Source organism: Ascaphus truei, chromosome 6, assembly GCF_040206685.1.
Source record: "Ascaphus truei isolate aAscTru1 chromosome 6, aAscTru1.hap1, whole genome shotgun sequence".
In the NCBI taxonomy this organism is placed as follows: Eukaryota; Metazoa; Chordata; class Amphibia; order Anura; family Ascaphidae; genus Ascaphus; species Ascaphus truei.
In genome coordinates, this window is record NC_134488.1 from 25,721,733 (window position 1) to 25,740,538 (window position 18,806).

Here is an 18,806-nt window from a genome sequence, read left to right on the forward strand (position 1 = left end):
CGGAGCTTTGGGGGGACAGGGGGGGACGGGGTGGAGTGGTATGAGGGGGAAGGGTAGTGAAGGGACGGGAGGGAGAAACATAATCAGAAACCTTGTAACATTGGTTTCCTGCTTTAGATTCTGTAACAAACAACAGTGGTGAACCATTTTGTTCCCCTGAACACGTGGAGTGAGTCTTCCACTAATGAGAGTGGGAGGGGGGGGACGGCTGGGAGCGGGATGGGGAAGGGGACCAGATTTATAATTCTTTTTGTAACATTTGTGTTCAACCTGGGGTTCTGTAACAACCAACAATATTTAACAGTTTCGTTCCCTCAACTAACAATGTTGAGCCATTTTGTTCCTGCAAACACGTGGGATGGGTCCTCCGCTAGGGAGGTTTGTTTGGTATCACCCTTATACGCTGATCAGGGCAATCCTTCTTGCCTCCTTCTTTATGCTCTACTACCGGGCCTTGTGGTTTCAGTTTGGGGCTTGCACGCTGTCCTGGGGGGTTACTTTGTGTTAGGGAGGGGGGGGGGCATGGGGTGGGGGGGAGGGGGGGGCATGGGGTGGGGGGGAGGGGGGGGCATGGGGTGGGGGGGAGGGGGGGGCATGGGGTGGGGTGGGGGGGAGGGGGGGGCATGGGGTGGGGGAGGGGAGGGTGAGGAGGGAGAGACTGGGGTGGGGAAGGAGGGGGGTGGAGGGCGTCCTCGCTGTTGCGTTGGGGGTCATTTCCCGCCTTTTAGATTTTATATCGTATGGGACAACATGTTTAACAGTCTAAGTATTGAGTTTAAAAAGACCTGTGGTATCGACAATCATTTGCAATATTTCGGATAACCTCTTCAAGTAGAATACAACAGTATACATTGATATTGAACATTACATGTGCCCCTCAGTGGGGATACTTCGAGGTAGCCTGGGGGTGGGGGGGAGAGGGGACATGGGTACACAGGGGGTGTCATCGTTGGCCCCTTTGATTGTTTTTGTTGTATCAACTATGAGGCTTGGGTCCCCGTCCCGGTATTAGTGCCAAGGTTAGTTGTGTGTATGGCTCGGGTGACCCAGAGTGTTGATTCTACAGTCTTAAGGAGTGCTTTGACATTTAGTGGGTCCACGGCCTCTCTTATTATAAGCTTTCCGTCTTTCGAGTATACGGGGCACTGTACTCACGGTTAAGGTGGGGTGTCTGTCCGAGGTCTCCACCCTTTCGTCCCGCGCTTTGGTAAGCGCTTAGGTCTAGGCCTCTGCTCCTGGGCCGCTCGAAAGGATATTCCTCAGCGGGTGGAGGGGGGAAGAGGGAAGGGAGGAAGAGAGGGGGCAAATGACGGCTCTTTCACAGCCGCTCCTTTCTCCATCGTTTGTCGAGGGATTTTCCCCCCTCTTCCCCCTGTCTCCTCCTATGGGTAGATCTTGGTTAGCAGCTCCTGCGCTCCGGGGGAATCCCGGATGAGTCGGCAGCCATTTTTACTCCGTGCTCCCTTGGACAAAGAACTGAAGGCGGTGCAGGTCGGGCCTCTTGCAGATGACTGTGGGGCTTGCTTCTTGGGTGTCCTTCTCGCGGGTCCGATGTGATCTTGATTCGTGTCCGTTGCAGCTGGATTTTCCCGGTCATCTGTGGCTTCTTCCGTCAACGTGAAGGGGTAGAGCTGTGCTGTGGAACAACTTTGAACTGGGATCGAGTCAATGCAGGTTAGTGATTGTGTCTTTATCTTCTTGTTTGTTGTTGCTTCTGTCCGGCCAATCTTTGTGAAGCCCTGACCGGTGGCTCTTCAGAATCCCGGCTGTGGGCCCCGGGTGTGTACGAGTCCCACGTTGGAGGGGGGTTAAGGCCTACTGCTTTGGCCAGACGGGTCATCTCTGCGGGGTGCCTTATGGTGTGGAATTTTCCGTTCCGGTTCACCATTAACTTGAATGGAAATCCCCATTTATATTTTATTCCGTGCTCCCTCATCATTTTGGTCAGCGGCTGTAGTTCCCTTCGCTTGTCGACAGTGATTTTTGCTAGGTCGTTGTAGACCTGGAGATGGTCGTCTCGAAACGTGATAGGCTCCTTTATCCTGCAGGCCCTCATTATTTTGTCCTTGACTGTGTATCGGTGGAGGCGGGCTATGACGTCCCTTGTTCTATTTGGGTCGTCCGAGCGCGGACCGAGGGTGCGATGGGCCCTGTCCATCTCCAGGTCTTTCACGTCCAGGTCTTCACACAGCGTGGCAAAGAGGTCTGTAAGGTAGGCTTGCAGCTGGTCGGGGAGGACAGATTCAGGGATGCCTCTTAGCCTGATATTCTGTCGCCTGTCACGGTTTTCATGATCCTCTAAAGTATCCTTCAGGCTACTGATCTCTAGACCCAGCCTGAATATCTCGTCCTCCGCTGCTGTTTGGGCCTGGTGTGTCTCCACCATTTTGGTCTCGAGAGCTGTCGTGCGCTCAGTCAGGCCATTAATATCCTGCCGGAGCTCCGTTACCACCGCCCGTAGGTCACTCTGAATGGATATGTGTAGGTTGTCGAGCATGCTTTTCATCATGTCCTGCATGTATTCCCTGGTGAGGGTTGTCTCTGGGCTCTGCGGGTCGTCTCCCCGCTCTCGTTCCGGGGCCTGCTGCCTCGTGGGGCCGGCGCCATCTTGGATTTTGCTGGCCGCTTCGGTGCTTTTTTGTGAAGGGGAAAAGAATTTCGTTACCCCTTGTGCCGGCTGTGGTTTTTGTTTAGTAGCCATGTCTGCTTGTTCAGGCAGCTGTAGTTAGTACTCTGGGGTCTGGGGGTTGGGGGGAAAGGCGCTTTTAGACGGGTTTAGTTGTTAGGGTCTGTGGAGCTCCTGTCTCACACAGCCATTCCTGTTGGCGTCCTGGACACGCCCCCAAATAATTTTTTTAAGTCGTAATAAATTTAGATTTCAGAGTTGTTATAGTTCAGTCTTTTGCCTGCTGCTGCGTGTTAAAGCGGACGTCCTAGCTGATGTTTTTCCCCCTTTAATATGTGCATCAATACAATCCCCACAATTATAAGTAACTAGCTGAGAGACCCGGCGTTGCCCGGGATGTAATTTTGGGGGGGCGTACGACAGCTAGGTGGGTGACTGAGTTGACTGAGTGTGTGGGTGACTGGGTGGGTGGGTGACACTTGACTGAGTGGGTGGGTGGGTGACTTTGGGTCGGTTTGACTTTGGGTCGGTGGGTGGGTGACTTTGGGTCGGTGGGTGGGTGACTTTGGGTTGGTTTGACTTTGGGTCGGTGGGTGTGTGACTTTGGGTCGGTGGGTGTGTGACTTTGGGTCGGTGGGTGACTATGGGTCGGTTTGACTTTGGGTCGGTGGGTGGGTGACTTTGGGTCGGTGGGTGACTTTGAGTCGGTGGTTGGGTGGGTGAGTTGGGTCGGTGGGTGGGTGACTGACTAGGTGGGTGAGTGGGAGACTGACTGGGTGGGTGAGTGGGAGACTGACTGGGTGGGTGATTGGGTGACTGGGTGGGTGAGTGGGTGACTGACTGGGTGGGTGAGTGGGTGACTGACTGGGTGGGTGAGTGGGTGACTGACTGGGTGGGTGAGTGGGTGACTGACTGGGTGGGTGAGTGGGTGACTGACTGGGTGGGTGAGTGGGTGACTGACTGGGTGGGTGACTGGGTGACTGGGTGGGTGAGTGGGTGACTGACTGACTGAATGGGTGGGTGACTGGGTGACTGACTGAATGGGTGACTGGGTGAGTGAATGGGTGACTAAGTGAGTGGGTGGGTGACTGAGTGAGTGGGTGGGTGACTAAGTGAGTTTTGGGGTGACTAAGTGAGTGGGTGGGTGGATGAGTGGGTGAGTGACTGGGTGGGTGGGTGAAAGTGACTGGGTGGGTGGGTGAAAGTGACTGGGTGAGTGTGTGGGTGACTGGTGACAGTGCGTGGGTGGGAGACGGTGTGTGACTTACCTTGACCCCGTGGCATCTGGCTGTGGCAGGAGGTGAGTTCGGGAAGCTGGGGGGGGGCAAGAGTGGCAGGAGTCCCGCGCCGCGCTTCCCCTCTCCGGTAGCGGCGCACGTGATGGGGAGTCCCGCGCCACGCTTCCCCTCTCCGGTAGCGGCGCACGTGAGGGGGAGAGCAGGAGGCCCGGGCCGCGCTTCCCCTCTCCGGTAGCGGCGCACGTGATGGGGAGTCCCGCGCCGCGCTTCCCCTCTCCGGTAGCGGCGCACGTGATGGGGAGTCCCGCGCCGCTTCCCCTCTCCGGTAGCGGCGCATGTGAGGGGGAGAGCAGGAGGCCCGGCCCGCGCTTCCCCTCTCCGGTAGCGGCGCACGTGAGGGGGAGAGCAGGAGGCCCGGGCCGCGCTTCCCCTCTACGGTAGCGGCGCACGTGAGGGGGAGAGCAGGAGGCCCGGGCCGCACCGCGAGGGGGAGGAGCCTGGAGTTTGCTGCTGAGCAGGAGGGCCGCGGCGCACGGTGAGGGTGATGGTGCGGCTGGGGATGTTGCGGAGCGTGGGAATTTGGGTGAGGTGGGGGGAGAGAGTGAGGGGCACCGGGAGAGGAGGGGGGGGGGTGTGTGGAAGGTGAGCTGCGGTCCAACTGACGGGGGAGAGTGTGTGTTCCTGTGTGTGTGTGTGTGTCCCTGTGTGTGTGTGTCCCTGTGTGTGTGTGTCCCTGTGTGTGTGTGTCCCTGTGTGTGTGTGTGTCCCTGTGTGTGTGTGTCCCTGTGTGTGTGTGTCCCTGTGTGTGTGTGTGTGTCCCTGTGTGTGTGTGTGTCCCTGTGTGTGTGTGTGTCCCTGTGTGTGTGTGTCCCTGTGTGTGTGTGTCCCTGTGTGTCCTTTGGCCCGTCACTCCGCCTCAGGCCAATGAGAGGTGTGCGGGGGCGGACCAAGGGACCAATGAGATTTCCCCTAGGGACACCGGACATCCAGGCAGTCATACAGTGCTTTCACTAATATAGTATAAGAAGATTAGCTAAGTTGCCGATCGATCCGTTCACCTGTGATCGGCGAAGATCCGGTTCGGGGGTTCACTAAATGGCTGTCGGTGCAGCAGAAGAGGACCAAAGATGCAAAGTTCGGTGGGGAAGATCATGTGATCAGACAGTCACTAGATACAATTGGTCCAGTCTCACCTCCCCTTATCTCTGATAAGGACGGGGCGGGATAAGGGGAAATAAACACTTGATTGACAAACACTCCCTCATCCATTCAATTTGCCAACTACATGAGATTGCACCTTTTTAACATTCTCCCCTTCTCCTAATTTGTCTTTGACAAATACGAAGACGTATTGACTCATTGTAGGTTTTAATTTATTTTAAGGATGCTGCATACATTCATTGTGGTCCTAATTTTGTATCTACGTGTCTCTCCAAGCTCATGACAATCTTGTATACCTCGCCCTGTGTTTAACCTGCTAATATGTACATTATTCTGCGTGTAGACATACAAATAACCACACAGCACATTCCTTTTTAGCTTCCCCAAACAGGGGATCTCCCTAAGGCCCCGGTCCCGCTGCGCTCGTTGGCGCGGGCGGCCATGTCGCGAGTTCCCCACCAGCAGGGGAATCCTGCGGTGCCGGTCCCGGTCCCCACTGGCTGCACAGCTTACTACACGCTGTGACGTGTCAGCCGCTACGGGATACAAGAGAATTGTGATCCCTAGCGTTGACGCATCACGTGGTGTGGCTGTGAGCCAATGAGGAGGGGAGGCTTCGGGAGGAGGGGAGGAGAGTGTGGAGTGAAAGCAGCGTGAGTGCCTGTCTGTGTGTGTGTCTGAGTGCGTGAGTGCCTGTCTGTGTGTGTGTGTGTGCATGAGTGCCTGCCTGTGTGTGTGTGTATGTGTGTGCGCGTGTGTGTGTGTGTGTATATGAGTGCCTGCGCGTGTGTGTGTGTGTGAGAGAGAGAGAGCCTGCGTGTGTGTGTATGTGTGCGTGTATGTGTGTGCCTGTGTGTGCGCGTGTGTGTGTGTGTGTATATGAGTGCCTGCGCGTGTGTGTGTGTGTGAGAGAGAGAGAGCCTGCGTGTGCGTGTATGTGTGTGCCTGTGTGTGCGCGTGCGCGTGTGTGTGTGTGTGTGTGTATATGAGTGCCTGCGTGTGTGTGTGTGTGTGAGAGAGAGAGAGCCTGCGTGTGTGTGTATGTGTGTGCGTGTATGTGTGTGCCTGTGTGTGCGCGTGTGTGTGTGTGTGTGTATATGAGTGCCTGCGTGTGTGTGTGTGTGTGAGAGAGAGAGAGCCTGCGTGTATGTGTGTGCCTGTGTGTGCGCGTGCGCGTGTGTGTGTGTGTGTGTATATGAGTGCCTGCGTGTGTGTGTGTGTGTGAGAGAGAGAGAGCCTGCGTGTGTGTGTATGTGTGTGCGTGTATGTGTGTGCCTGTGTGTGCGCGCGTGTGTGTGTGTGTGTGTATATGAGTGCCTGCGTGTGTGTGTGTGTGTGTGAGAGAGAGAGAGCCTGTGTGTATATGAGTGCCTGCGTGTGTATGTGTGTGTGTGTGTGTGTGTGTGTGAGAGAGAGTGCCTGCGTGTGTGTGTATGTGTGTGCCTGTGTGTGCGCGTGTGTGTGTGTGTGTATGAGTGCCTGCGTGTGTGTATGAGTGTGTGTGTGTTGCTTACCATCAGCAGCTCCAGCCCGAGCCCGTGGAGGGAGGGGGGGGGGGGGGGGAGAGTAGCGGGTCCCTCCGCTCAAGCCACGCCCCCCTCCCTATCAAGCCTCCCACTCCCGCCCACCTCCCGCTCCGGCTCCTGCTCCCTACAGACCGCATATCGCGGTCTGTGCATGTCAGCGCACCGCCTGTCTGCAGTGCGGGCGCGCTGACGGAGGGAGCGGGGCCGTAACTTAAGGCCTCGGACATAGTAAGCGCTTAGGTGCTGCTGCTCGCTCTTGCTTGCTGCCGCTCGCTCTACCAGGAGCTTTTTGCTGTCCTGGCAGAGACAGCAAGCGTGCTTGGGAGGCGGATATCACTGTGTGTGTGTGTCACTTGGTAGCTGTGTGTGTGTGTGTGTGTGTGTGTGTGTGTGTGTGTGTGTGTGTGTGTGTATATTATATAATATTTTAAAAATTAAAAAAAAAGACGTGAGAATAAATTATTTATTAACATTGTGCAACTTTGATAAATATATTCGCGCACACTCACACGCACACACATCACACACCACACAGACACATACACACTGGTACACACACATGCACACACACACACACACACATGCACACACACACACACACACATGCACACACACATATGCATACACGCACACATACACACTGGTACGCACACATACACACTGGTACACACACACACACACTCACACATGCACACGCACATACACACACACGTACATGCACATGCACACACACGTACATGCACATGCACACACACGTACATGCACATGCACACACACATATATACACACATACATGCACACACACACACACATACATACATACATGCACACACACACATACATACATGCACACACACACATACATACATGCACACACACACATACATACATACATGCACACATACACATACATGCACACACACACAGACACACAGGGCAGAAGGGGGCACATCACCCGCTCTCCCCCCCCCCCCCCCCGGCAGTGCAAGCCCCCTCCATCTCCTGCAGGCTGACAGCCACAGGAATCGGGCAGAAGGAGGCACATCACCCGCTCCCCCCCCCCCCCCCCCCGGCAGCGCAAGCCCCCTCCATCTCCCGCAGGCTGACAGCCACAGGAATCGGGCAGAAGGAGGCACATCACCCGCTTCCCCCCCCCCCCCCCCGGCAGCGCAAGCCCCCTCCATCTCCCGCAGGCTGACAGCCACAGGAATCGGGCAGAAGGAGGCACATCACCCGCTCCCCCCCACCCCCGGCAGCGCAAGCCCCCTCCATCTCCTGCAGGCTGACAGCACCGCACATCAACACGCACGCACACGCACATCAACACACACACACTCCGCTGGCGCCAGACAATAAGTACCACATTCACATTTCCCTGCTCTTCTTCCATTGGTTGCTGAGGCGTCACGTGAGCGGAGTCAGTGCGTGAATTTAAAATATCACTGTCGGCTCTGTTCAAGCGCGCCTCAGCAAGCAAGGGAAAGCATGCGCGAGCCCCTACTAAAGCCGCTTTAATTGCGGCTGTAGGGGCTCAGTGGCAACCATCAGCAAGCGAGAGCACGCTTAAGCAAGCAAGCACTAACCATGGCCTGGGCCTAAAGCTCCTGCCTGCTACAATCAGAGACCAGGTCTGAGCTCCCCCTTCTTGCACCGCTTTTCTTTCCCTGCCTCGATTAGATGTTAATCAGGAGCGGAAGTGGGCAGTTTGTAAGCTGTGGTGATTAGCTAAGAGGAACGCACTGCAGGAAGTCGGCTTCTATGTGGCCCAAAGACACTCACCACGCAGTGTGGCCGTCCCTTTGGCACGGAAAGGCATTTAACTCTGCATTTCAGATTCTTGGATTTATCTACAGAGGCCTTTTGCACATAATGGGTTACATATTAGCCCTCGGGTTGCCAGATGGCTTCTCCAAAAATACTGGACACAATGGTGAAAGGTGTGATGCCCTATACACACACACATCTTCACATCTCTCCGCTCCATGCTGTTTCCTCCTCTCCTTGGCCCCACCCCCAGGCTCCTGACACCACCTCCTGATTGACTACAGTACCCAGAAGCAGCCAATCAGCATGGGGAAGCTGCCCAGCCCCCTAGCAACAGCCCTGCTCTCTCCCTGCTTGGGGAAATCCCACGGCCCCCCAAGCCGGTCAGGTCACTGTGTCCCGAGAGGTAATACCAGTCACATACATGTCCAGAGAGGTAATACCGGTATACACATACATGTCCAGAGAGGTAATACCGGTATACACATACATGTCCAGAGAGGTAATACCGGTATACCCATACATGTCCAGAGAGGTAATACCGGTATACACATACATGTCCATAGAGGTAATACCGGTATACACATACACGCCCAGTATTACCTCTCATTTTTAACTGGACAGAGGGTCCAAATACAGGACAGTCCATTTAAATACTGGACACCTGGCAACCCTAAAATTAGTTCTTGCCCCATGCACTGCAGTTAATTCCCTCATTATTATTATAGCAGTTGTTATCAAAGCCCCCCCCACCCCCCCCCCCCCCCCGCCTGCTCTAAAACAGCACCAGATTTGTTAAAGGAACAAAGATCCCATTGCTTGGATACATCTGGTGCTGTTTTTTGTTGTGGCAATCATCTTTGCAGTTACGGAGACATGGATTGAAGCCCCCCCCCCCCTCCAGGCCCCCCAATACTGACTGCTCTATATGAGAAGCTGTGGATAAGTCCTTTGGAAACCTTTGTGGACTCCTTCATTTCAATGGAGATACATTCTTCCCCAGCACAGGGAAGTGGCTTCACAGCATATTAATGTTCACAGCCGGGGACCTTATTACATACCGGGTTAATCATGCCTATTGCCTCTGATGCTCGTTTTCTGTGGGTTGGTGGCGATGCAGCGGTGAGCCCGACCGAAGCGGAAGTAGAGGGCACTCTACTCCCCTTTTCATCATCAGGGGGTTGGACACGACCACAAAGTCAAATATCACCTCCATTAATACTGAACGCAGCTGCACCCCTAACCCCCCCTAGACCATCCCCCTTTTTTTTTTTTTTACCAGGATGGGAGCTAGAGGGTTTCTGGAGCTGAACTGGGTTATTTTCAGCTCTGGGAACCTCTGTGCTCCCGACATACCTGCCGGTAAAGGTACCTCTGGTATGCCCTGGTTTTTACATCCCCCGTTTGAATCAGGCCAATAGGAAGCCACAAGTGATGATCTTGCGGCTTCCTATTGACCAGCGTGACGCGGGATATTTAAAACGCCATTTTGTTTTCCCTTGGGGTTACTGGAACATGCTACTTTTACCGGTAATTATCTCGGAAACCAGGTCATCCCTGAAGCTAAAAATGGTGTGTTCCAGCTGTGGAGACCCTCTAGTTCCCCTCGTGGTAATAAAAGGGGTATTTGGAAATTAAAAAAAAAAAAACAGCTGGAGAACGTCTGCTTGAAAGTGACATTTTCGTGGATTTGTTACCCTTGAAAAATGAGCAGATTCTCCTCTTCTTTGCGTCCACGGAACAATCACAACTAGCAGATATTTATTGTGCTACACTTCTAAGGCCAGGTCCTCACTGGCAACTGCAGTGCTCGCTTCAGCCGGCGCTGCAGGGACAAGAGCTGCCCCTCAATGGGGCCGGGCCCGCTGCGAGGGGGGGCAGCCACGCTGCGAGGGGGGGCAGCCGCGCTGCGAGGGGGGGCAGCCACGAGTTTTTCAGACTCACATTAAAATTGTGATTAGATCTAGCGATGGAGCGCTAGGCCACGCCCCCGGCAGTTCAGCCAATGAGGGCGAACCTGCCGGGTGATGTCATGGCCACGCCCCCGTAACTCTCCCCCCCCCCTCCCCTGTCTTTCCCCCTGCAGCTCTCTGCAGACCGGGGAATTCGGCTGCACACGACGCCAGCCTCGCAGGAGCGCGCGCAGCGCAGGCAGCGGGGCCGTAGCCTAACTGTTTAGTGGTGGCATCGCAATTCCCTTCACAACAAAGAACAACAAGAAACCACATGAAACTGACCATTTATTGGCGGACACTCGGTACAATGGACGTGAAAGAAACAAAGACAATATAATCTGAGTTAAAAAAATAAAATGCGTCCACACATTACAGACTGATTCAATAGATCTGCGGTTTTCCAGCTGTCTGCTATTTTACCCCGGGGGAACCACGAGGACAGTGGTGGATTTATCTTTTTGCTGCCCATAGGCTTGGGGGCGACCCTTCTTCGCAGCATAGCGGCGTCATGATGTCACGGCGGCATGTGACGTTGGGTTACCATGACAACGCAGCGCTGCAGGACTGGGGGGCCGCTCCAGAGAAAGTAAGACCACCTCTCAACACACACAATTTGCAATCCCCCCCAAAAAAATTGCTGCTATAGCCTAGCCAGCCTGGTGGTAAATCTGCATCTGCACAGGGGGTTAGATCAGGGGTTAGCAAACTTTTTATGACGAGCCCCCCTTTTCATCCATGACATTTTGTCGGGCCCCCCTGCCTGATCAAAATCACATGGAAAAAAAAAACCTTTATTAAACGGTATACAATATAAATACAAATATGTCTAAATACTTACATATTTCAACAGCTCGCGCTTGCAAAATTAGGCTGCGTCCACGCTGCCGCTGAGAGCGGTGACATCACCAACTCTCCAAGCATGACCACAGGGTGTCCTGCATAATTTTGCAAGCGTGGATCGGGGCTATTTGTGTGTGTGTCTGTGTGTGTCTGTGTGTGTGTATTGACTGCTGCTGAGCGCGCTACAAAGTCAATTTTCTTTGTCTCCCCAAGCACCAAGCTTGGGAGAGTGTACGTGCACAAAGGCAATCCTTTTGGGGGGGGCATTCATCCTCTTTGCTACCTTTCTTCCCTCTTCAATGTTGTGTTTTCACTTTTTTAAATTATTTCAGTACATTCATAGTATGATTTATATAGGTGCAGCCTACCCTTTCACTTGCAGAGGATCGCAGCGAAGCAGGTTGCCAGCGGAGGAGAGCAGGCCACAGCGCTATTGCAGGGCAGACACTGGAAGGAGAGCCGTTTGACATCACAGCGCTGGGGCGTGCTCCACCCCCGTACCTCCGAAGCCCCGCGCGTACGCATACACACCATCATGTGGCCGCCACCTGCACTAGCTTCTTCGGCTGCCCGCGCACCTCTTCTGGGCCACCCGCGAACAGCTTTTTCGCCCTCCCGCGCACAGCGTCTGCCGGCCCGCGCACACCAGGTTTTGCCACACGCTACATGTGCCCCCCTAGATAATTTTTTGCCCCCCAGTTTGCGCACCGCTGCATTCAATCACAACACCCACACACAATCACAACACAGACACAGCACACATACTCAATCACAACACACACAGAACACATACTCAATCACAACCAACACCACACACACAGACAACACACACAAACCACACAATCACAACACACACTCAATCACAACACACACACACATACAGACACAATACACACTCAATCACAGACAACACACACAACACACACACTCAATAACAACCAACACAGACACAACATACAATCATAACAGTCATACACTTTCACCTGGGAGGGGGGGGGAGTACAAGCTCCGGTCCCCCGTGTGCTACTGCAAACTGACAGGAGGAGGAGGGGTTGTCTGTGTGCAGAGAGAAGCCCCACCCCCTGCGCAGCAAGCCACAGCACAGAGAAGCAGCAGCACGGAGCTTCTTGGCCGCCTGTGCACAGCATCTGCCTGCCCCCAGGTTTCGGCGCACGCCGCCTGCGCCCCCCCCCCTAAATAATCTTGTGTCCCACAATTTGCACACCGCTGCGTGCCGTTAGATTACCAGGAATTCCTGGGGGAAAATGTTGCGATGGTGGAAGACTCAATAATGTGATGTAGCAATATTTTTGTGCTGTAATGATTCAAAAAGGTTATTAAAATGCTATACTGTAATTTTATCAATTATAAAGCTGTTTATTTATAAGCAGAAAATAGACTTTTTACGTACAGGGGTAACTCCTGGGGTCCTGCAATGTCATCATAAATGTTTAAGGGTTTCCATTGAGTCACACTACTTTTTTTTTATTTTAAAGGGTTCCATGGCACCTAGTTATTGTAATAGGTAAATAAGACCCATTTCTCAGGGGCTGACAATCCAATGCAGCCATGCCATGTAATTGACCCCTCTTACATCAATAACTGAGTAGAGGAATCTCCACACACGGAGGACAACATGGTTTAGTTATGTTTGTTTGCGAAGGATTCTGGGAATTGTAGTCTTTCCTATTTAGGAAACAGGATGGACAAAGCGATACTATTATAAACACTGGCACCCTGATCACTAATGCAAGGAGACACCGCTGTCAAAGATACCTAGGTCTGATAGTGGCAGTGTAGGGATTATCCCCATCTGCTTTTTACAGCCAACAGAATTCACTCCAATTCCTATTCGGGACAAAGAATGGTGTCCAACCTGGGTCAATCTGTTTGCAGAGGTGCATCTATAATTATACTTACTAACTCACTTAAATTGGCCAAGTACAGTAGATGACGCTGTACATTAGACAAAGCCTGCACTCCCTCCCAGGGTTGCACTACCCGCTAACAACCTCTCGCTAAAGTTAACCGTTTGTAGGTACTAAAAGCATGTTAAGACTTTCCTAGGCTTGCAGCTCTTATACCTTGCGGTGTTCAGTGCATGTTGTCACCAAATAAAATCCACCAGGTGGGATTTTTTATATATGCGATCCTGGATACATCTGGTACTGTCACCTACTCTTCATTTATGCATCTGTGTCACAAACTGTGTCCTCACATATAGTGTCAACACCAGAGTTCTTCTGGGCTTCTTCCACCTCCTGCTGCTTCTCCGAGAGCCTCAGAAGGCGCCTGAACTTTGCGAGGCCTCTGTCCAATTTACGGCGCAAATGCCAGCTCCTCAGCGCATAAATAATGGGGTTGACCATGGAGTTGACCAAGCAAAGAGTGCTGCAGTAGGCAAATATGGTCTTGTTAAGCTTGTTGAGCGAATAAAGCAAGCTATGTATCATGAGAAACAGAACAGGAGACCAGCACAGCACAAGGACTGTTAACACCAACACTAAAGTCTTGGCCAGCATAATGTCTATTCGCAACCGGGCTTGCCCTTGTACGGCGTTAATATTGCGCGTCTCCATATAAATTGCGTGACTGTGTGCCTTCCATAGGATATGTGCATAGGCGAAGATGATTGAAGTTAGGAGAACCACCACCAGTGCAATCCAGCTTGCCAAGTACATGTTGCCAATCAGTGGAAACAGTTCAGAGCAGGTAGTGTTAAGTTGACAGCAATTCCATCCCATTAGAGGAAGGTATGAGATTATTATAATGCTGATCCACATCCCAGCCAAAGCCAGCAGAGCTTTCTTCCTGGTCACCATAGCCTTATATGCAGCTGGCTTATGAATACAAATATACCTGTCAAAAGCCATGAGTAACAAGCTTCCGAGCGATGCGGTGAAGGATGTGGTGACCCCACCAAGTCGGAACAAGAAGACTGCGGGAGAACCTGCTCCATGGAAAACATGGAAGTCAACAAAGCTGTAGGAGAATATAAGGCTGGCCAGGAGGTCGGCCAGAGCCAAACTGCTAATGAGCAGGTAGGAAGGTTTGCTTCTGAGATGGGCCGAGGTCCATATCATGTAGAGAACCAAGGTGTTCTCCAAAATGCACAGGGCTCCCGCTGCTACGCACAGCACAGCAATAGAGATCTTCTGGAACCTGCTGTTCAGAATCATGTAGCACTGAAGGTCTATAACATGAGTACCACATGACGTGGAGTTCTCTGCGGTATTAATGTCACACTCGCTCATCGTTATCGGGTCTCCCCACAAGTCAGTGCACCACTTATCCTCAGCAGCGCTCGAGTTAAACTCTGGAGAAACAAAAAGACCCGAAATAAAAACCTTAATGGTGCAGTCTCACCCCAAACCCGCTGTTAGCCAAAACTCACCATATAAAAGAGATATTACCTTTATATATCCCCCATAAATCTTTAATTCTGCTAACTGGTCAACTCGCTGAGTATTGGACACTGCATCAGGGAGACTACATGGCTGCTGTTCCCTCTCATCGAATATCCTGCGTGTCTCCCCCTCACTCTTTATTTTCCCAAGTTAGGGCAGTGACATCCCTGACTGGAATGAAAGCCTCAGTGTGATTCTGTACCAGCACCGGGTAATTTCAGGGCAGTAGAAAATAGTTAAACACGTTCTTACCTGCAGCCGGCGACTGAAGACCGGTGAGGAAGACCGCGGCGACATCTGAGACCAGCAGCAGAAGTCCTGGTGGAGGTGGCAGCAGCAGGCTCCTCCCCGGCTGTCCAATAGGAACGCTCCTGCTCTGGTCACATGCTTCCCTGACGCACACAGGCGTCAGCTGTGCTCTGTTGCTGCTGCTCCCGCCTGATAAGCAAGACCTTCGGCTGCTGTTGCTGCCACCAGGACGTCTGCTGCTGCTGGTCCCAGATGTCGCCGGGGCCTGCCTCACCGGTCTTCCGTCCCTGCAGGTAAGTGCCGTCCGGGTAAAATGTTTCATTTTGCCTGGGTACCCGTTTTTTTTTTTTTTAATGGACCCGGTACAACACTACTTGCCCAAGGTCACAAGGAGCCGACACCGGGAATTAAACCAGGTTCCCCTGCTTCCAACTCCGTGCCAGTCATTGTCTTTACTCACTGAGCCGCTCCTTCTCTATGATGTGACAATGGGGTGACTAAGGCAGGTTTGGGACCTGAGGGTGACATGCAAATACAATCATGAGTATTCTATGCTAAAGGGACACTAAGGTGCTGATTTAATATCATCCAAAGCAGACGTTTGGGCCATTTCCATCCCAAAACACCCGAAACAGCCACTTCAGACTATATTGAATAATCCCCATAAAGTTAAAATGTGCATTATCTGCAAAAGATCTAAATGAAAAAAATTTGAAAAATGAATTTGTAAAAATAATGAAGAAAAACGGAGAAATGTTTCGCTCCTAAAATTTATTTATTTATTTATTTATAAAATATTTTACCAGGAAGTAATACATTGAGAGTTACCTCTCGTTTTCACGTATGTCCTGGTTAAGGACACATGGAATGATTGTAATTATAAACTTTTTCTTAAAACATTTTTTTTTTTTAAAGTACTTGCGACTTGCATTTTTTTAAAATATGTATTTTTAATTTGAATTTGAACAAGGAGTCTCATTGTGCTCGGACGGCCCAATCTTCCCTTCGGAAGCTCCCACCAAGTTCAGCTTTTTGCCCTAATTCCCATGGCATGACGAGGCACACGGCAAGAACGTCCAGTAAGGTCCATGCTGGGGATCCAATGAATACAAAGAAAGTGGCTATGCTGTGTAATAAAAGGGGTTCTCAACTCCAGTCCTGAACACTCCCCCCCCCCCCCCAACAAGTCAGGTTTTCAGCACAAGTGGCTCAATCAGTAGCTCAAAGACTGAGCCACCTGTGCTGAAGCAGAGACCTCCTGAAACCCTGACCTGGTGGGGGGGTGGGAGGGGGGGGGGTTGAGGACTGGAGTTCAGAACCCCTAAGTTAAACTGAGAAACTAAGGGATGTTATCTATTCAGGTAACGTCTTGTTAGTAGCCTAGAACTGAGCGGTGTGTATCTTACCACTATGTCTCCCATACTAGCGGCACATTTAATAGGTTATAATAAATGTGATTGATTTACATTATTTTTTTTTTAATAATAATGCTGTATTTTGAAATAATTTGATAATGATGTTGTCTCCTATAGCCGCCAGAGATGTCTTTGCGATTTGTACCTTTTTAAGTAAAGGTTTTTAACCAGAGACTGCTTGTAAATGGTTTATTTTATGGCAAGTTTTTAAAACTTTTTATACAACATTAGGGTAAAGAAAGAGGGGGGAAGGAGTACAGAAAGCAAAGAAGGGGGATATATATATATATATATAATTATTATTTAGTACAGGAGTGGCCAACTCCAGTCCACAAGGGACACCAACAAGTCAGGTTTTCAGGATATCCCTGCTTCAGCACAGGTGGTGCAGTTGAAGACTGAGCCACTGATTGAGCCACCTCTACTGAAGCAGGGATATCCTGAAAACCTGACCTGTTGGTGGCCCTTGAAGACTGGAGTTGGCTACCCCTGATGTAGATTAATATACAAAAATAAAGAATCAACACTATACCTAATTTTCCAGACTAAATCGTCACCAGCGCTCAGATCCTAGCCGCCTTCAGTCTGCTCGTGCTCCTTCAGACGCGTCGTTTTTTGTTGATATTGAAATCTTATCCGCCTGCTGCTACTGCTGCTGCTGCTGCTGCTGCTATAGTTTGGATAGTGAATGTGGCCAGCGTGTGGTAATCAGGTGTGGAATTGGCTGGCTGTCACCCTGTCAGCCCCAACAGGAAACAAGATGATTTCCTGGTCTTCAATCAAGCAACATCCTCGACTACAAAGAAGGAACCAAAACGCTAAAATGCCTATGTACGAATATCTTTTTATTTTATTTTCTGGTGCGTCTACATTGTAGTGCGAAGAAGCAGTGCCAACCTTCCTAAAATGTGCGTTGTGTGTAGGAAGGTCACTTTGTGAGCCCATACATAATGACATGTTGTGTCATGTTTAACAGCTAATTGATAAACACACAAACACAGCAATCTCTAACCCCAGAACCCACCACCTCATATATATATATATATATGTATGTATGTATGTGCAGTGGTTGACAAATCACCAAAAAATCTACTCGCCACCTAGTACCAAACGTGTGCTGCTTGGGCCAATAGGAGCTCGCCACGATGTTAAATCCACTCGCCCTGGGCGAGCAAATGTATAGGTTTGTCGAACACTGTATATGTGTGTGTGTGTCAAAAGGAGAGCTACTGGGCGTGGCCAAATGTGTACAACAAAAGACAAAGATACCCAATGCTCCATCCAATGAGAAAATACAGTTAAATACTTCAATGTTAGTATTCTCATGAGTAAGGGTCATTTATTTAAACCCTTTGGCCAAAGCATTATAAGCCTGCAGCCACGTCACGGCATGACCAGTGAGCAGGTCCTAACACTACCTGGTCCTAACACCTGCATACTGGTCATGCCGGGACGTGGCTGCAGGCTTATAAGGCTTTGGCCAAAGTGTGAATCTCTGGGTCTCCCTTTTCCCCATTTACCTGTGAATGGGCTTGTGAGCGCTGGGTTTCGGGACGCTGATCTAGACTTTCAGCAATTCTGCCTCTAGCCAGGATCATCATTGATTCAGGATGTCCACACATCTGGCTGAGTATCTCTGCTCCCCCCTTTTTTTAATCTCTGGGTGTCAGTCTTTTGGGGTCATTACATGAGGCATTTCTCAGCTATACTTGGGATTTCCCCCCCTAGAGATCGGGACATTGTTTTTTCTGAGAGAGACAGTTTTGCTCTTTACTTAAGCAGAGATTTAGATTGACATCAGCCAGCAGTTCATACATGGCTATCATATATTCATACTGTATGCATCTTATCTCCTATATGAGTACATGACTTTACTGACTGACCTGTCTTTATATGTATGTATAGAGTGTTTTTTCATCATATTTACCCATGCATTGAAGGTTATACTCTAGCTCAGTGGTGCGCAAACTGAGGGGGCGCTCCCCCCAGTGTGGGCACTAGATTTTCGGGGGGGAGGGGTGCGGCAGTTATAGAGGTCCCGCGCTCTCCCCTCTGGCATTTAAATTAGATGCCAGGGGGCCGCGCGAGGCCTCTATAATACCCTTACCTTCCCGTCCAGTGACGCGTTGTCATGGTAACCTGGCGTCAAATGACGCCGCAGGGTCTACCATGGCGATGTGATGTCACATGACCCCGCGTGTCATTTGACATCGGGGACGAGCGGGTGGTTGCGAGGCGCGAGGAGAGCAGGCAGGGGTGCGCACGGGGAAAAGTTTGGGAACCCCTGCTCTAGCTTACTGTTTACAGCTTTTTGGTACCATTGGCCTTAGCAATTTTGCCATGTTGCCCGCAGATATTTCTCTATGTGCGGGAGCGAGTGTTTTGGGTATACAGACACATTCATTATTTGTATGACCTTGTGTCCCGAGCCCGGAGAGAATTCTTGAGGAGTTCCCGGTTTTGTTTGTGTTATTTTTGCTATGTATCCTTTTGTTTAATAGATCGGATTTCTTTTTGAGACTCATATATTCATCCTGATATCTTGTGTGTTCCTTTTGGGGATGTCTTTTTTCTCTTGTGTGTGTTTATTATAAGCCCTTATCCCAGAGCTACGGCAGCCCGGAG

At 51.1% G+C, this 18,806-nt stretch overlaps 1 protein-coding gene across 1 annotated transcript; it reads right to left on the reverse strand.

Annotated features, from left to right (window-relative positions):
• Nucleotides 1–10,542: 10,542 nt before the first annotated feature.
• CNR2 (cannabinoid receptor 2) lies at nucleotides 10,543–17,037 on the reverse strand. The gene is made up of 2 exons (XM_075603693.1): nucleotides 16,714–17,037; nucleotides 10,543–14,426 (listed from the first exon to the last, which is right to left on the reverse strand). The coding sequence occupies exon 2, from the start codon at nucleotides 14,362–14,364 to the stop codon at nucleotides 13,297–13,299; it is 1,068 nt and encodes a 355-aa protein (XP_075459808.1). The 5' UTR covers nucleotides 14,365–14,426; nucleotides 16,714–17,037; the 3' UTR covers nucleotides 10,543–13,296.
• Nucleotides 17,038–18,806: the final 1,769 nt, after the last annotated feature.

Coding starts and splice junctions, on each gene's coding strand:
- CNR2 (XM_075603693.1), bottom strand. CDS start 14,364: ATGAGCGAGTGTGACATTAATACCGCAGAGAACTCCACGTCATGTGGT.